This window comes from Mytilus trossulus, chromosome 10 (assembly GCF_036588685.1).
Source record: "Mytilus trossulus isolate FHL-02 chromosome 10, PNRI_Mtr1.1.1.hap1, whole genome shotgun sequence".
Taxonomy (NCBI): domain Eukaryota; kingdom Metazoa; phylum Mollusca; class Bivalvia; order Mytilida; family Mytilidae; genus Mytilus; species Mytilus trossulus.
In genome coordinates, this window is record NC_086382.1 from 19,181,075 (window position 1) to 19,199,423 (window position 18,349).

An 18,349-nucleotide genomic window follows, 5' to 3' on the forward strand; every position below is an offset into this window, starting at 1 on the left:
AATGAACAATATGGTTTCTAAATTTTAAATCAATGAACAATATGGTGTCTAAATTTTAAATCAATGAACAATTTGGTTTCTAAATTTTAAATCAATGAACAATATGGTTTCTAAATTTTAAATCAATGAACAATATGGTGTCTAAATTTTAAATCATTGAACAATATGGTTTCTAAATTTTAAATCAATGAACAATATGGTGTCTAAATTTTAAATCATTGAACAATATGGTTTCTAAATTTTAAATCAATGAACAATATGGTGTCTAAATTTTAAATCATTGAACAATATGGTTTCTAAATTTTAAATCAATGAACAATATGGTTTCTAAATTTTAAATCAATGAACAATATGGTTTCTAAATTTTCAGCTGATGAATAACTATTACATCTTACAAAGACTAAATTTATATGAGGACAAAATTTTAGTATTTTAGCCCCTAATACTAAATACATGTAGTTACCAATTAAGATAAAAATGTGTAAAGATATTGTTCTTCAATGAAAGCTATTCCATAAGTGAATGGCTAGAAATTATGTTAATAAACTGAAAAAAAATGGTATTTTTCTTTAATTCTTTATATTCAAAACTATCAAAAGAGATAGTTATGTTTGTCTAGAAATATTTCATATGACTAGGCAGATTAACCAATATATAAAAAGAACACAAAGCATTCAATTTGACAGTCATCTAAATTATCACATCCAGAAATAAGAAAGACTTTTATGTGACAATTATCAGACACTTTCTACTGTTTTATAAAGATCATACAGAAAAATGAAAAACAAAATCATTAGAAGTACTGTTTCATAAAGATTAAAATCAGGAAAATGAAAGACTAATTTATGACATCCGTGAGAAGTTTTGATCATCTATAGTCTAAGCCTGTAGCACAAGGTAAACCAACATAGCACAGCTTGTTGTCATGGCAATAACATGAAGAAACAAAACAAACTTCATAGCACCACTTTCCTGTAAAAAAAATGAGATTTTATTAATATTTAGATATTAAAGAATCCAAAAGTATTATTAGAATTCTTTTTCAAATTTAAAACTCTTTGATATGTTTTTCACTTGCATATATATGATTATTCCATTTTGGACTTTTTACATATTGGTGCATTTCATTTTTATATATGCTTTTCAGTAAATAATTAAAATAAAGTGCTTCTCGAATTCAGCAATGAAATGATACCTGTAGATATGACAGCTTACATTTCTCCTTGTGAAAGTCGCAAAAATAAATTGTGTGTGAAAATTAGTTGGTTTACAGTAATACATTGAAAACTAGCTTTAGAAATTATATAAACATAATTGTTGAATGCTTCAGGCATCATGCAACTATGTTCTAGGTCATTATTACAGGTGTGAAATATAAAGATGCATATATGGATGTAAGATAGAGTAGTTATAATGATATTTATGATACTTGTTTACAGATGTAGATATGAAAGATGCATATATGGATGTAAGATAGAGTAGTTATAATGATATTTATCATACTTGTTTACAGATGTAGATATGAAAAAAATATGAAGTATTCATTGACACAGTTACATAACAATGCAAGGACAATAATGGTGTCAAAAGTCATATGTAAAACTCTCAAGTAGTCCTTAAGCCTCTGGCCTTTGTTAGTCTTGTATTATTTTTAATTTTAGTTTCTTGTGTATAACTCGGAGTTTAGTATGGCGTTCATTATCACTGAACTAGTATATATATTTGTTTAGGGGCCAGCTGAAGGATGCCTTCCGGGTGCTGGAATTTCTAGCTGCATTGAAGACCTATTGGTGATTTTCTGCTGTTGTTTGTTCTATGGTTGGGTTGTCGTCTTTTTGACACATTCCCCATTTCCATTCTGAATTTTATCAGACTATCAAAAAATCTGCTATCAACACATATTCCTGATGAAAAAAAAACCCAAAGATATAAAAATATCAATCTTTGATTGGAATCTACACTTAAGGCATAAAACAAAAATACAAAGATATAAAATATCAACCTCTAATGAGATTCCACAATACACAATACCAAAACACTTGTTAAGCAATTTTTTTAATTACTCCCCCTTTTATACTACATTGATGTATCTATATCAAGAAGATGTTAAAAGTATACTGACTGTATGGATGTGATGTTATACATGGACTCTACACATGGGAATAGATGACATATTATCTACACACTAAGTATACTGACTGTATGGATGTGATGTTATACATGGACTCTACACATGGGAATAGATGACATATTATCTACACACTAAGTATACATGAACTGATGATGCACTACTACTTACATTTTGTTTTTCCTTTTCTGAAGCAGAAAGATTGAAAACGTTTTTATCTGAAAATAACAAAAAACTGTCATTTGGAAACATTTCAGATATGGATTATTAAACATGCACCTCTGTCTCTTACCTTGCTGTCATCCAGTGTCCTATATGAACTGATAAACCAGATGCTCCACAAGGTGCAGCTTTATACGACCGCAGAGTTTGTACCCTGAACAGTTGGGGCAAGTATGGACACAACATTCAAGTTTGATACAGCTCTGAATATGGATTGTGATTAAATAGTTGACACAACATATATTTCTGACAAAGAATGGATGTGGTCTAAGAACTTTAACTTAAAAACTTAAAAATTTTAAATTGTACATTTACCTATTATGGTCCAATATACAAAATCTAAATACATGATTAGATTCAGCGTATCAAAGAACCCCAAGAATTCATTTTTGATGAAATAAAATAAAAGTTCAATTTTGGACCCTTTAGACCTCAATGTGGACCAATTTGATAACCTGGCCCAAATATCAAAAATCTCAATAGTATTACATGGTTAGATTCAACATATATAAAAAAATCCCAATTATTCAATTTTTGATGAAATCAAACAAAGTTTAATTTTGGACCCTAAAGTTATGGTGCGGAAACCAAGAAAAATGCTTATTTGGGCCCCTAGTTGACCCCTAATTCCTGAACTGTTGTGACCGAAACTCCCAAAATCAATCCCAACCTTCCTTTTGTGTTCATTAACCTTGTGTATAAATTTCATAGATTTCTATTTACTTAAACTAAAATTATAGTGCAAAAACAAATGTGTCTTCGGACGACAATAACGATGACAACGACACCAACGTCATATCAATATACAACCGCAAAAAATTTCAATGAAGAACCATTTAAGCCTTCACAAATGATCGCAATGTTCTATGTTTTATGTTTTAAAACTTCTATTACAAGTCATTGAACGAACAATGAGTCTATTTTCTGTAGAAAATAGTTAAGAAAATGCATTTTTAAAAGAATTATAACTTTGGACGAAGTTTTGCTATGCATATATTTTCAGCATTTTAAAAGCCTTCTTATTAATCTATTGTCCTTTATGAGCAATATGTAACCTTTAAAAAAAGACCTTTATTAAACCATATTTTAACATTTAATTTTTCAATTTGTGCAATTGTCAAATATATTAATAATAAATATTGAGCTGTAAAATATAATACATTTGCAATAAGTTTTGACCTCAAAAGTACATATCATCTCAAATTATGACCTTAAAGTTACTAGTGAGTGATATTTTAAAGAACAGAACTAATTACCTGGAGTATTTGGTTGTTGTGAAAGACGAGCTAGGAAAAATTCTATAACAACAAAGGCAATAGCATACTCTATCAAAATGTAATTTGCAGTACTATCTACATTAGCTTTAGATATATTCACTCCAAATCCAACAGTTATAGCTGAAAAAAGAACATATTCAAATTAATTTTTATTTTCCTATTACAAATTAACATGTTAGGAGGCAATTACATCACAATTTGTACAGTAAGTGCTCAATTCATGCAAATGATGATCTTTCATTGGCGAAAATATGTTCCATTTCTTCTTATGTTTTCATTTTGTATGAAAACAAGCAATGCCATAAGATAGCAGCCCATGTCATGGGAAAGCAAGAACCTTTCACAATTCATGTAAAATGTGATGCACACTTGCTTTCATTTTGCATAAATTTAAATCAGAAATTAACAATTATAGGTCACTGTACAGCCCTCAACAATGGGCAAAGCCTTCACTGCATAGTCAGCTATAAAAGGCCCCGAAATGACAATGTAAAACAATTCAAACGAGAAAACTAATGGTATAATTTATGTACAAAAAAAAGTTCACAATGAGAAAATTAAAATCACCTTACTGTTGTAAAAATTATGAGTAGACTCTCAACCAACCTTCATTTTCAATTTACATATATGTATGTATTTATAAAAGTCAAGATATGTAGCAGACTTAACTGTATTTGTGGTATCCAAAATATCAAGTTCTTTCCGACAGATGGAGTCCCAACAGTCATGAAATTTGAATTATTAGCAGAACACAAAGTATCTAATGTCACCTTCTTTTTTTAATTTTCTTGAGAAGTTTTTGTTTATATATTAAATAAGACATGGTAAAATTGCAAATGAGACAACTAGATCATGAGAGACCGAATAAGGTGGATGTAGAGCCTGTCTTCAATATAATAAAATAACAACTTGACAAGCAGAGAGACACAGTTGGTTCACAAATAAATAGTGATTGTCTATTAAAAAAAAATAGTCCTCTCAATAAAAAAAAAAACATCTTAAGGATATCAGAGTAAGTGAATCCGAGTTTTTTTTTTTAAAGTATGATTTGTCCCTTCCTAAAACAAGATTTTTATATGGTTAATGAAAATGATTTCACCAGAAAGTGACATAGTCTCATCACAATTTAAACACCTTATTCTTTGGAAATGGAGATGGTATCATTTGTAACTGCTTTACCACTGACAAATAGTTAAACATAAGTCTTGTCTTCTTTTAAGTTGGTGCAGGACGAAAATAATATCTCCATAGATTAGAGGTAAAAAAGTAATATAAATGACTAGCAATTAAATTGTTACCTCCAACTATATGTGCACTTGTTCCAACTATTGAATGAAACCAGTTAAATAAAGGTCTGTGTTCATGGTCTGGTGCACAACGAAACATTGCAATTATTGGCTGGAAAAGAAAGTTACATAAAAAATATGACAATGTGTCAAAAACTGTCTTCTGAAGTAACATGAATAGAAAATTGCACATTAATGTCTGGGTGGATGAAACATATATCAAGTCAGATTATTTCAATCCTATATTTGTTTTTCATCTATTGCTGTCGCATAAATTAGGCAGTTGCTTCTGAATTAAGGATTTTAAAAGTCTACTATACAATATAAGTTTTGCTGAATGTTGAATGCCATATGGCGACCTGTTATTGATTACTTCTCTATCCTTTAGATAGCTAATTGGCAATTCTACTGCATTACACTTTTTATATATGAAAGCCCTGGTTTCACAATATTTTTTTCCTCCAAAAAAGAATATGATACAAAATTTAAGAAAGGTATACACAAATTTCAAATGATTAGATTATTAAAGCAAGTCTTTTACAATAATTTAAAAATAAATGATAAAATCTTTTAAAATGTTGCGCCATTTTGTGCTAAAGTTTGATCCCTCCTTTTGTAAATCATTATTTACTTCAAACTGGACACAATTAACGAACAAAGATTTCATTAAGAACAAGTGAAACTGCGAGCTACTGCTCACTGATGATACCCCCTGCCTCAAGTAAATAATTTTAATAGTGTAAAAATATGCAAGTGTTCGGTAAACAGGAAGTTGTTGAGTGATGAATTTGAAAACGCATCATACAGTATAGCTGACTTATATTAACCCTGAAACTAAATTTCAGTAATCCTTGTATTGTAGTTTCTGAGAAAAATGTGACGAAAAATTTTCAACTTGGTTATCATGTGTCAAATCATACAAGTGTTAGGAAAACAGGAAGTTGTCAAGTGATGGATCTGTAAACACATCACACGGTATAGCAGACTTGTATAAATCCTGAAACCAAATTTCAGATATCCTGATATTGTAGTTCCTGAGAAAAATGTGACAAAAATATTCATGGACGGGTGGACTGACGGACAGACAGAGGTAAAACAGTATACCCCCTTTTTCAAAAGCGGGGGTATATTACAGGTAATGAATGAATCCGAAAAATCAACATTCCTTAGGACTAAAGATATGATACTGCGGGATGAATATGTTTAATACATATGGTATATTAATAAACATGATATAACAGACAACCATACATGTCAAAATATTCATCACCAATTGATAAGAATAAGGCTATATATGTTTATGGTATGTTGAAATGCATGATTATGAGGAGTATTTCAGAATTACTATTATATATATACATGTACCTACATTTAAAAGTGCAAGTGAAAAAACAACTATTCCAAGTATAGGATGATAGTTAACATAACTCTTGTCTCCTATTTCTGTTAACTGAAAAATAAAATCATAATAGAGGTACTACAATGCATAAGAATTCCTCATATACAATTTATTCCTATGTAATTCACATAAAAATGTTTTTTTTCTAAAATATTATTCTGACAGTTTTTGTTGAGCTTTTCAAACCAGAAAATGAAAAAAAAGTTCTTAATTTTATTTTTTATTTGGTAATTGGTTGTTTTCTGTTGTTTTTTGTTTTCACCTGATGTAAACCCGTTTATAATTATTTAGGGTTTGATTTAAGTTGAAATATCCTAACAATAAATAAGAAGCCAATTGTTCTCTGAAACAACTTAAATCAAATTTGACCAAATAAACATTGTAATAGTTGATAAAAATCCAACTACAATGACTCCATCCCCTGCAAGCTTGTGTAATATAACTAGAGGCTCTAAAGAGCCTGTGTCGCTCACCTTGGTCTATGTGAATATTAAACAAAGGAAGCAGATTGAAAATTGACTACAAAGGTCAATAACTCCTACAGGGGTCAATTGACCATTTCGTTCATGTTGACTTATTTGTAGATCTTACTTTGCTGAACATTATTGCTTTTTACAGTTTACCTATATCTATAATAATATTCAATATAATAACCAAAAACAGCAAAATTTCCTTAAAATTACCAATTCAGGGGCCGCAACCCAAAAACAGGTTGTCCAATTCATCTGAAAATTTCAGGGCAGATAGATCTTGACCTGATTAACAATTTTACTTCATGTCAGATTTTCTCTAAATTATTTGGTTTTTGAGTTATAAGCCAAAAACTGCATTTTACCCTTATGTTCTATTTTTAGCCGTGGCGGCCATCTTGGTTTGATGGCCAGGTCACCGGACACAATTTTTAAACTAGATACCCCAATGATGATTGTGGCCAAGTTTCAAATAATTTGGCCCAGCAGTTTCAGGGGAGAAGATTTTTCTAAAAGATTACTAAGATTTACGAAAAAAATGGTTAAAAATTGACTATAAAAGGCAATATTTCCTAAAGTGGTCAACTGATCATTTTGGTCATGTTGACTTTTTTGTAGATCTTACTTTGCTGAACATTATTGCTTTTTACAGTTTATCTCTATCTAAAATAATATTCAAGATAATAACCCAAAACAACAAAATTTCCTTAAAATTACCAATTCAGGGGCAGCAACCTAACAACGGAATGTCAGATTCATCTGAAAATTTCAGGGCAGATAGATCTTAACCTGATTAACAATATTACCACATGTCAGATTTGCCCTAAATGCTTTGGTTTTTGAGTTATAAGCCAAAAACTGCATTTTACCCCTATGTTCTATTTATAGCCATGGCGGCCATCTTGGTTAGTTGGCGGGGTCACCGGACACAATTTTTAAACTAGATACCCCAATGATGATTGTGGCCAAGTTTGGTTAAATTTGGCCTAGTAGTTTCAGAGGAGAAGATTTTTGTAAAAGTTAACGCAGGACGACGACGGACGACGACGCCGGACGACGCCGGACGCCAAGTGATGAGAAAAGCTCACTTGGCCCTTCGGGCCAGGAGAGCTAGCAACAATATTAATGCAATTATCCTATATCAATAATCCTTTTTAGCTGTTTACTGTTTCAATCTATGTATTGTAGTTTTAAAGATGAAAGACAACACATAAAAAGAAAAAAAAAAAATATTGTTACCCGGTATTGGTAATCTTAAAAAAAAATTCTTCAACTACAATGACCGTGTATTCCGAGTTTCTATTGGCTTTGACCAAATCTACATTACAAACTATATACATGTACTTAAATCAAAGAATTCAACTGGAGGTGACCATTTTTCTCTATACATACCAAAACAGTTAGCATACATTTCATATATTACAAAATTCTATCAGATGATTTATCTTTCATCTTAAATGATAATATTGTAATCAAAACTCTTTGGATTTTACATAGAATAAAATGATACAGAGATTGTTTAATATTGAAAATCCTACCTCTCTATAACCTTTAGTATGCACCAATATTAGTATAAAGCCTACTAAGGTCAGTAGTACTGCCAATACCATGCATGTTCTGTGAATCTGAAATATACAATAAACTGTCATGAGACAATACACAACTGAAGCTTACAAATTAAAATTTCAAATATCCTTAATTTTTTTTTTAACTCCCCATTTAAGGGCAATAACTCCTATAAGAAGCCAATTCATGTTTTCATTCATAGGGCATTTTTATTAAATTGTGCTGCTAAACATTTTTGCTGTTCACACATTAAACATAATTATTAATGGTTTGCATGTGAATTAACAAACACTCTAAAATTTGTCAACTTCACCATTTATGGGCAATAGCTCTTGTAAGGAATCATCTTCTTATTTGGGTTCAAATGGAAAATCTTGAGTCTGAAATTAAATGGATAAAGGACAGAAACATTACACGAAGTCAAACTCTTGACTGAAATATTGTTATGCACATGGTAAAATATAATTCTCATACTATATTGTAGATAACCCAAAATAAAGGCTTGATTTTAAAAAAGGTTAAAAAGATAAATTATGGCTCTATCAGTATGGACTGCAGATAAAGGAACAATTCTGAAACTGACAACCTACCTGAAACCAAATTTTCTGCTTCATGCATGAAGAATCTGACCAATGCTTCTTAAAGTGTCTGGCAAGTATGATTCCAATACTAGAGAATAATATCCAGGCTATTATCATCAGGCATCCTGTAAAAAGGTTCAAACAGTTGAGGTCTAAGTTTTATTCAGGATCTTCAAAGAGAATACGAGCCCATATCCCCTGTGAAGCCAGAATAACAAATATATAATTGAGGAGTATCATGATTTAAGCACCAGGTGCCATTTATATCTTTCACCCACATATCAAATTTTAATTCTCCTCTAGATGTCTTTTATTCATATTTGCTGTTTGGTTTCTTTCTTATTATTAAAGTATACTTATTCCAGATCTCCATTTATTCATAAATAAATTTTGTATTTATGTATATTCATAAAGAACTGCACCAGTTCTCAATTTGAAATGAAATACATGCTCTAATTGCTAACAGCCAAAAAAACAGGTGGAAATTAATAATATGGCAGCATATTCTTTACCATGAATCTTTATAACTGCTGATGTCTGTACTCCTCCCTCCTCTTTACTGAATCCCTGCAAGTTTACTTTGGAAGAGGTGACTTTTGGTGGATGCTCATGTCTTTCAGGTGTACCTACATTGATAACATAAAGTGCAATGACACTTATACAATAAATACATCATAGACAATGAATGTTTTTCATTCATTATTAAATTAGGCTGTTAGTTTTTTTGTTTGAATTGTTTAACATTGTCATTTCAGAAGCTGACTATGCAGTATAAGCTTTGCTGAAAGCCATACAATGGCCTATAGTTGTTAATTTCTGTGTCACTTTGGTCTCTTGTGAAGAGTTGTCTCATTGGAAATCATACTGCATCTCCTTTTTTATATTAACCGTTTGTTTTCCTGTTTGAATAGTTTTACATTAGTAATTTTTGGGGCCCTTTATAGCTTGCTGTTTGGTGTGAGCCAAGGCTCTGTGTTGCAGACCGTACTTTGACCTATAGTGGTTTACTTTTATAAATTGTGACTTGGATTGAGAGTCACTGGCACTCATACTATATCTTACAATAAATAACTATTCACTGCTTTTATCGGATATCATCAAGTCATTATATTTCCTGAACAGTTGAAATAAAATAACATGTGAGTCTGGTGTACTGGTAACCACTTGGGTGAAATAGCAGATGGTGCTAATATTAAGAACAAAGATATATCTGGTTAAGGCATATATGGTGAAAGACTGCAAATACTACAAAATTGTTATCTGCATGGTGGTGTAAAGATTTTATTGAGTGTTTAACATTATAGAAGATAATTGATCTGTAGATATTTTTGTACATTTGAAGAAAAAAAAAACTACCAAAAGACAACAAAGCAAACTAAAAACAGAGCACCACAAACCCCGCAACAAACTGATATCAGGTGCTCTGGAAGGAAAACAGAAAACCACAAACCCCACAACAAACTGATCTCAGGTGCTCTGGAAGGAAAACAGAGCACCACAAACCCCACAACAAACTGATCTCAGGTGCTCTGGAAGGAAAACAGAGCATCACAAACTCCACAACAAACTGATCTCAGGTGCTCTGGAAGGAAAACAGAGCACCACAAACCCCGCAACAAACTGATCTCAGGTGCTCTGGAAGGAAAACAGAAAACCACAAACCCCACAACAAACTGATCTCAGGTGCTCTGGAAGGAAAACAGAGCACCACAAACCCCACAACAAACTGATCTCAGGTGCTCTGGAAGGAAAACAGAGCATCACAAACCCCGCAACAAACTGATCTCAGGTGCTCTGGAAGGAAAACAGAAAACCACAAACCCCACAACAAACTGATCTCAGGTGCTCTGGAAGGAAAACAGAGCACCACAAACCCCACAACAAACTGATCTCAGGTGCTCTGGAAGGAAAACAGAAAACCACAAACCCCACAACAAACTGATCTCAGGTGCTCTGGAAGGAAAACAGAGCACCACAAACCCCACAACAAACTGATCTCAGGTGCTCTGGAAGGAAAACAGAAAACCACAAACCCCACAACAAACTGATCTCAGGTGCTCTGGAAGGAAAACAGAGCACCACAAACCCCACAACAAACTGATCTCAGGTGCTCTGGAAGGAAAACAGAGCATCACAAACCCCACAACAAACTGATCTCAGGTGCTCTGGAAGGAAAACAGAAAACCACAAACCCCACAACAAACTGATCTCAGGTGCTCTGGAAGGAAAACAGAAAACCACAAACCCCACAACAAACTGATCTCAGGTGCTCTGGAAGGAAAACAGAAAACCACAAACCCCACAACAAACTGATCTCAGGTGCTCTGGAAGGAAAACAGAAAACCACAAACCCCACAACAAACTGATCTCAGGTTCTCTGGAAGGAAAACAGAAAACCACAAACCCCACAACAAACTGATCTCAGGTGCTCTGGAAGGAAAACAGAAAACCACAAACCCCACAACAAACTGATCTCAGGTGCTCTGGAAGGAAAACAGAAAACCACAAACCCCACAACAAACTGATCTCAGGTGCTCTGGAAGGAAAACAGAAAACCACAAGCCCCACAACAAATTGATCTCAGGTGCTCTGGAAGGAAAACAGAGCATCACAAACCCCACAACAAACTGATCTCAGGTGCTCTGGAAGGAAAACAGAAAACCACAAACCCCACAACAAACTGATCTCAGGTGCTCTGGAAGGAAAACAGAGCATCACAAACCCCACAACAAACTGATCTCAGGTGCTCTGGAAGGAAAACAGAAAACCACAAACCCCACAACAAACTGATCTCAGGTGCTCTGGAAGGAAAACAGAAAACCACAAACCCCACAACAAACTGATCTCAGGTGCTCTGGAAGGAAAACAGAGCACCACAGACCCCACAACAAACTGATCTCAGGTGCTCTGGAAGGAAAACAGAGCACCACAGACCCCACAACAACTTGATCTCAGGTGCTCTGGAAGGAAAACAGAGCACCACAAACCCCACAACAAACTGATCTCAGGTGCTCTGGAAGGAAAACAGAGCATCACAAACCCCACAACAAACTGATCTCAGGTGCTCTGGAAGGAAAACAGAAAACCACAAACCCCACAACAAACTGATCTCAGGTGCTCTGGAAGGAAAACAGACAACCACATACCCACAACAAACTGGGGGTGATCTCAGATGCTCTGGAAGGGTAAGCTGATCATCCTGCTTCACATGTGGCACCTGTTATGTTGCTCGTGTAAGTACAAACTTAGTCATAAGTATAATTTAGTAGGTCACATTCAAAGAAAGGATAGTAGTTAAGACAATCAGAACATATTTCTTATCTTTTGTTTAATCCATGCAAGCAAGTTTTAAATTCCAAAGAGTTTGACTTGGTGTAATCCTTTACTGAATTATACCATATGTAGTAAACTGCTCAAGTTAAGTGTCATGTTTTTTTCGATATAAATGCATAGTGTAGAATTAAAGTAAGAGGTTCATAGCTTCAAGTGGAGTCTGGTATAAAATCCTGTCCTAAATATGTAAAAATTACTTCTGCTTTCTGATGCAGTATATCAAACTTTGATTTTTAGTTCCTATAATGATATCAGAAATGGAAAGTCATCTAATATATATATCTAAGTGTTTTTCTAGAAGAAAAAAAAATGATTCATCATTACCAGAAAAAGTAGATGGTTATGTCTCTACTTTACATTTGTATTTAAAATTTATGCTATGTTAATTTATTTGTAAATGTCTCTGTATCATTGTAATTTGGTTTAAGAAAATAAAGATATATATGTCAAGAGTTTGACTGTAAACAGTGTAAGCTTACCTGATGTAATTGGTCCATTACCCATCAGAACATACCACTGACTATTTAAGTCATAAACTTGGGGATCTGTTGAATTAATTGCACGTTGTAGACTACATCTCATAATATTTCCTGTCACAGTTAATGATGGATCCTTTATCAAAGAAGATTTCCCATTCTAACAAAAAATTAGATAATACATGATTAAACTAGAGGCTCTAAAGAGCCTGTGTCGCTCACCTTGGTCTTATGTGCATATTAAACAAAGGACACAAATGGATTCATGACAAAATTGTATTTTGGTGATGGTGATGTGTTTGAAGTTCTTTACTTTACTGAACGTTCTTGCTTCTTACAATTATATCTATACTGAACCTTGCCCATTAGTAACAGAGAAAAATATTTGGTAAAAATTTACATAAATTTGACGAATTAATGAAAATTGTTAAAAATTGACTATAAAGGGCAATAACTCCTTAAGGGATCAATTGACCATTTAGGTCATGTTGACTTATTTGTAGATCTTACTTTGCTGAACATTATTGCTGTTTACAGTTTATCTCTATCTATAATAGTATTCAAGATAATAACCAAAAACGGCAAAATTCTTTAAAAATTACCAATTGGAGGGCAGCAAGCCAACAACCGATTGTCAAATTCATCTGAAAATTTCAGGGCAGATAGATATTGACCTGATAAACATTTTTATCCCATGTCAAATTTCCTCAAAATGCTTTGGTTTTTGAGTTATAAGCCAAAAACTGCATTTTACCCCTATGTTCTATTTTTAGCCGTGGCAGCCATCTTGGTTGGTTGACCGGGTCACGCCACACATTTTTTAAACTAGATACCCCAAAGATGATTGTGGCCAAGTTTGGATTAATTTGGCTCAGTAGTTTCAGAGGAGAAGATTTTTGTAAAAGATTACTTAGATTTATGAAAAATGGTTAAAAATTGACTATAAAGGGCAATAACTCCTAAAGGGGTCAACTGACCATTTCAGTCATGTTGACTTATTTGTAAATCTAACTTTGCTGAACATTATTACTGTTTACAGTTTATCTCTATCTATAATAATATTCAAGATAATAACCAAAAACAGCAAAATTTCCTCAAAATTACCAATTCAGGGGCAGCAACCCAACAACAGGTTAACCGATTCATCTGAAAATTTCAGGGCAGATAGATCTTGACCTGATAAACATTTTTACCCCATGTCAGATTTCCTCTCAATGCTTTGGTTTTTGAGTTATAAGCCAAAAACTGCATTTTACCCCTATGTTCTATTTTTAGCCGTGGCGGCCATCTTGGTTGGATGACAGGGTCAGGCCACACATTTTTTAAACTAGATACCCCAATGATGATTGTGGCCAAGTTTGGTTTGATTTGGCCCAGTAGTTTCAGAGGAGAAGATTTTTGTAAAAGTTAACGACGACGGACGACGACGGACGACGGACGCCAAGTGATGAGAAAAGCTCACTTGGCCCTTTGGGCCAGGTGAGCTAAAAATGTACTAATTTTAACTTTTGTAAATTTATAAAACAAAGTTTGATAGAATGTGTCATTATGATACAGCTGACCAATTCACAAATCTAATGGAATAATAAGTCAATTATTAATATATATTTATTTTTGCTTAGCTCTTCACAAATCAAGTTTCAAATATTGTGAGTCTTTTGTGACATAAAAAAAAGTTTTGAAATCAGACTGATGTTCAACCAATTTTTTTTTACAATGTGGAAAGCATGAGAAACCTGAAAAATAAAATATTGTTCAGATTCACTCAGTGGTGCCATGATAGGAAGACAAAATAAGCAAATTTTAAAGAAAGACCTATTTCCTACCTGGCTCTTGTTTTCATATAATTGCTACATTTTCATGTTGGCAGTTAATTCCTAATTTGAAACATAAGTGGAAAACAGGGGTCATATAAGGACCTTATCAATCCACACTTTCTGTTAGTGTTGCATCATGAGGAAGTGAGAAACAGCCATTGTTTAAGGTAAGGTTTGTGTACACAGGGAGATAACTCGAATTCAAATAATTGACAAAAGGAGGGACCCACCATTTTGAATTGCTTTGATTAACCAATGTTCGAAAACTACAATATTATCGAAAATAAAACGACACCTACCTCAAAATTCAGATAGATCTTGACCTGATAAACAATTTTACCCCATGAAAGATTTGCTCTATATGCTTCCGTATCAGACTTATAAGCCAAAATCTACATTTTACCTATGTTCTATTTTTAGCCATGGCAGCTATCTTGGTTGGTTGGCAGGGTCACCGGACACATTTTTAAAACTAGATACCCTAGTGATGTTTGGTTGAATTTAGCCCAGTTTTTTCAGAGTAGAAGTTTTTTGTGTAATGATGATGATGGACGATGGACAACAGACGACGGACAACAGACGCCAAGTGATGAGAAAAGCTCACTTGGCCCTTTGTGCCAGGTGAGCTAAAAATTATTTTTGTGTTTTACAGAAATGACAAGATGAACACATAACACCAATTTCTAAAAAAAACAATTTCAGGGACATACCAATTGTATTAGCTCATTATAATGCAAATAGTTCAATCCTTAAGTTCACATTTTTTTTACAAAAACAGATATTTTTGGATTTTTGTTGCCATGGGAACACATTTTTTTGAACCCAAAAATTAAAAAATCTTGTTTTTAGGAGCTTTTTTTTAATTAAAATTTATTTTTTAATAAATGGACCTGAACTGTTTATACATGTTTTAATCAGTATTATTTTTTATAGTCACTCGCAAACATTATTATTATTTCAGAAGAGATCAAATACAATTTTCAGAATTTGGAGCTTTTCACCTGAAAAAACAGAATAGACAACGTTCAATTTGTTTTCATTATACTCCTCCAGGGGATACTCCTCCCTGAACAAAATGATGTATCATATTGGTATAATGTCACTGAGAAAAAAATCCAGGTTTCATGCAAACCTTACCTTAGTCTCATAATAGAAGAGATTATTATTTGTTTAATAACTATTTAGTAGCAAGCAAGGAGGTTATATGAGAAGGAGAGTAAACACTCTGCTTGATACAAAATTAGCATCCCCATGATATCAGTTCGATTAGAGAAAAATGATAAAATTATAGAGAAACCGACATGTTTATCACCCACTTGACATAGCCCTCTGATGTACCGGGCTGTTACCATGAGCAGTTTGGGCTCTTAGATAAATCGCATATGTCATGGGATTGTTATCGATGCCAGGATCATTAAAGTTCAGATGTATTTTTGGTAACAATGCAGTGTATAGGTGTTTGTGATATGGAAAAATTTGACGCGCAATGTCAAATCAATCGTCTGTCTATTTTGAAAAAAGATAAAGAAATGACAAAGTTTTATGATGGTTTAAAGAAAAGTCAGTGTGCGATTTTTAATCAACACTACATTGCTTTAAATAAGATTTTCACTTCACCTTTCAATTTCTATTTATGAGAATTGGCAGGTTAATTATAATCATAGAAAATATATGAATATGCAACATGTTAATAATTGTATATTCGGTCAGCTTATGACACCTCAGGTGTTTCCGTTCTTACTCCAGTATGTAATTAGGACTAAATCTCACTCTGTTACATAGTCGATCTAAACTTATTAACACCCACTTACAGAAAAGTCGGTAACATTTTAAGTGTATATATCGTCTTTCGTCTTCTCTCCTTTTCATATAACCTCCTTGGTAGCAAGTAAATATCAATAAAATAAAAGAAGCTATCAAAACAAATATTCTTTATGGCTTTGCTGAAATATGATGCTTTTGTAGTGTTATAAAACAAGGAAATGGCTAGTTAGATATGAAGATTATACCATTCTCTAAGACACCTTTATTGTCAAGTTTACTTACCACAGTCAAAGTTTTAAATGTATAGCCATCATTATATCCCATTACAAAGGTATCACCACTGGTTTTATGTTCACACATAATTACACTAGTTGCTCCCTGTAAATATAAAATACAAAATGACAGGCTGATATTTATAAAAGGTCAATAATGGACATGAAAACCCATGATAAACTTATCTCCTTTTTCTAGTAATGATGAGCCTTCTTTTTTCTAGAAAAACACTAAGATATATAAATTAAATGACTTTCCATTTCTGATATCATTATAGGACCTTAAATCAAAGTTTGATATACTGCATCAGAGAACAGCAGTTATGTTTACATATTTATGGACAGGATTTTATACCAGACTCCACTTGTAGCTATGAACCTCCTATTTTCATCGCTTGCCGCGATATAGCCTTTTTGTGCTAATGCAGCGTAAAGCAACCAACAATCAATCAATCAACCTATTTTTATTCTTAATGACACTGATTTTTATGGATTTGCACAGGAAAACATGACAATTAACATCAAAATGGTTTGATCCCACTAATTGTTGTCCCGGTACCAAGTCAGGTTGTCTGTAGGACCATGTGTTGTTGCTTTTATTCATATGTCTATTTTTCAGAAAAGTCTTGTGTTGGTGGCTGGCCTGGTTTCTTGTACAATTAAATATATTTTGGCGATTTTTCCTTTCCTTTTTATGTATTTGTACCCAATGAAATGCATATTTTTATTATGATAGCTAGTGTGCAATAAAATTCATTTTTGGATAGCTGAAGATTATAAACTGTTATCACAGAGATATAGCTAATCCCAAACTTAAACATATAGAATAATCAAAAGTTTCTAAGTCAATAGACCATGACTGAGGGGGCAGGGCCATATAATCTCCATGGAAATGAGATGTACCAATACTTATGCACTCAATACCAAATATGATTGACCTACCACTTGTGGTTCACCATAAACTAGACCTAATCACAAATTAATACATTGTTGACGCCGTCGCCACCATCGCCGGAAACAGCATACCTATGTCTTGCTTTTTGACTCCGTCAAGGCGAGACAAAAATAGCCATCATAGTGGGTTTATAAGAACATCAAGATTATGTAATGTATGTAAAATGGCCTTTTTTTTGTATGACAGTCCAAATTTTCATATCCATACCAAACACTGGTCTGGATTTGTTGTTTTTTTTCCTCCACTTTTTGTTGCAAGAGCTTTGTGATTAAATTTTACGAAAAAAAGAGGAAAAAAACACATCTTTTATTGATGCTAGGCGTCGCCAGTAAAACTGCATTTGCGACCGTCAAATCTACAATTGACGTTGGCAACTCTTCAACTACAGTACTGTTATTCCTTAGTTCTATGGTTCAATTTTATGTTTAGTTTCTAAATGTGGAGTGCTACCTTAAGTTTAAATACATAAATATTACAAATGGGCATAGGAGTGAAGAATACTATCAAGATTTGTGAATTACATTGAAAATGTTGTTGCCTATCCCAATTGACAGCATCAACTCTTTCATAGGTCACTGTTATTCTACTTGTTTGAAAAGAATTCATTTTCCTGGAGATAACATTGTATGAAAATTGGCTTTTTTCACTTTGAAAAACCACATAAAAAAACAGACAGAGAATAGGACAAATAAAAATATCTACTGTTTCATAAAATTAAGTTATTACACCTGTCTTAGCTAATGTTTCAGTATTGTTAGTGTTACTATGTCAGTATTTTAAATCAAAAAGGTTGAAATTATTAA

At 33.0% G+C, this 18,349-nt stretch overlaps 1 protein-coding gene across 2 annotated transcripts in view; it reads right to left on the reverse strand.

Moving 5' to 3' along the window:
- Positions 1-205: 205 nt before the first annotated feature.
- LOC134687012 (uncharacterized) overlaps positions 206-18,349 on the reverse strand; it is a 67,982-nt gene continuing 49,838 nt past the window's right edge. For both annotated transcript variants that reach the window (XM_063546922.1, XM_063546923.1), the window contains exons 31-40: positions 16,602-16,697; positions 12,742-12,898; positions 9,442-9,555; positions 8,939-9,054; positions 8,321-8,407; positions 6,283-6,363; positions 4,926-5,025; positions 3,607-3,747; positions 2,300-2,346; positions 206-972 (exon numbers count right to left, since the gene is read on the reverse strand). In XM_063546922.1, the coding sequence (XP_063402992.1) occupies positions 880-972; positions 2,300-2,346; positions 3,607-3,747; positions 4,926-5,025; positions 6,283-6,363; positions 8,321-8,407; positions 8,939-9,054; positions 9,442-9,555; positions 12,742-12,898; positions 16,602-16,697 (1,032 nt within the window). In that variant the 3' untranslated portion in view covers positions 206-879. The remainder of the gene's footprint in view (positions 973-2,299; positions 2,347-3,606; positions 3,748-4,925; positions 5,026-6,282; positions 6,364-8,320; positions 8,408-8,938; positions 9,055-9,441; positions 9,556-12,741; positions 12,899-16,601; positions 16,698-18,349) is intronic.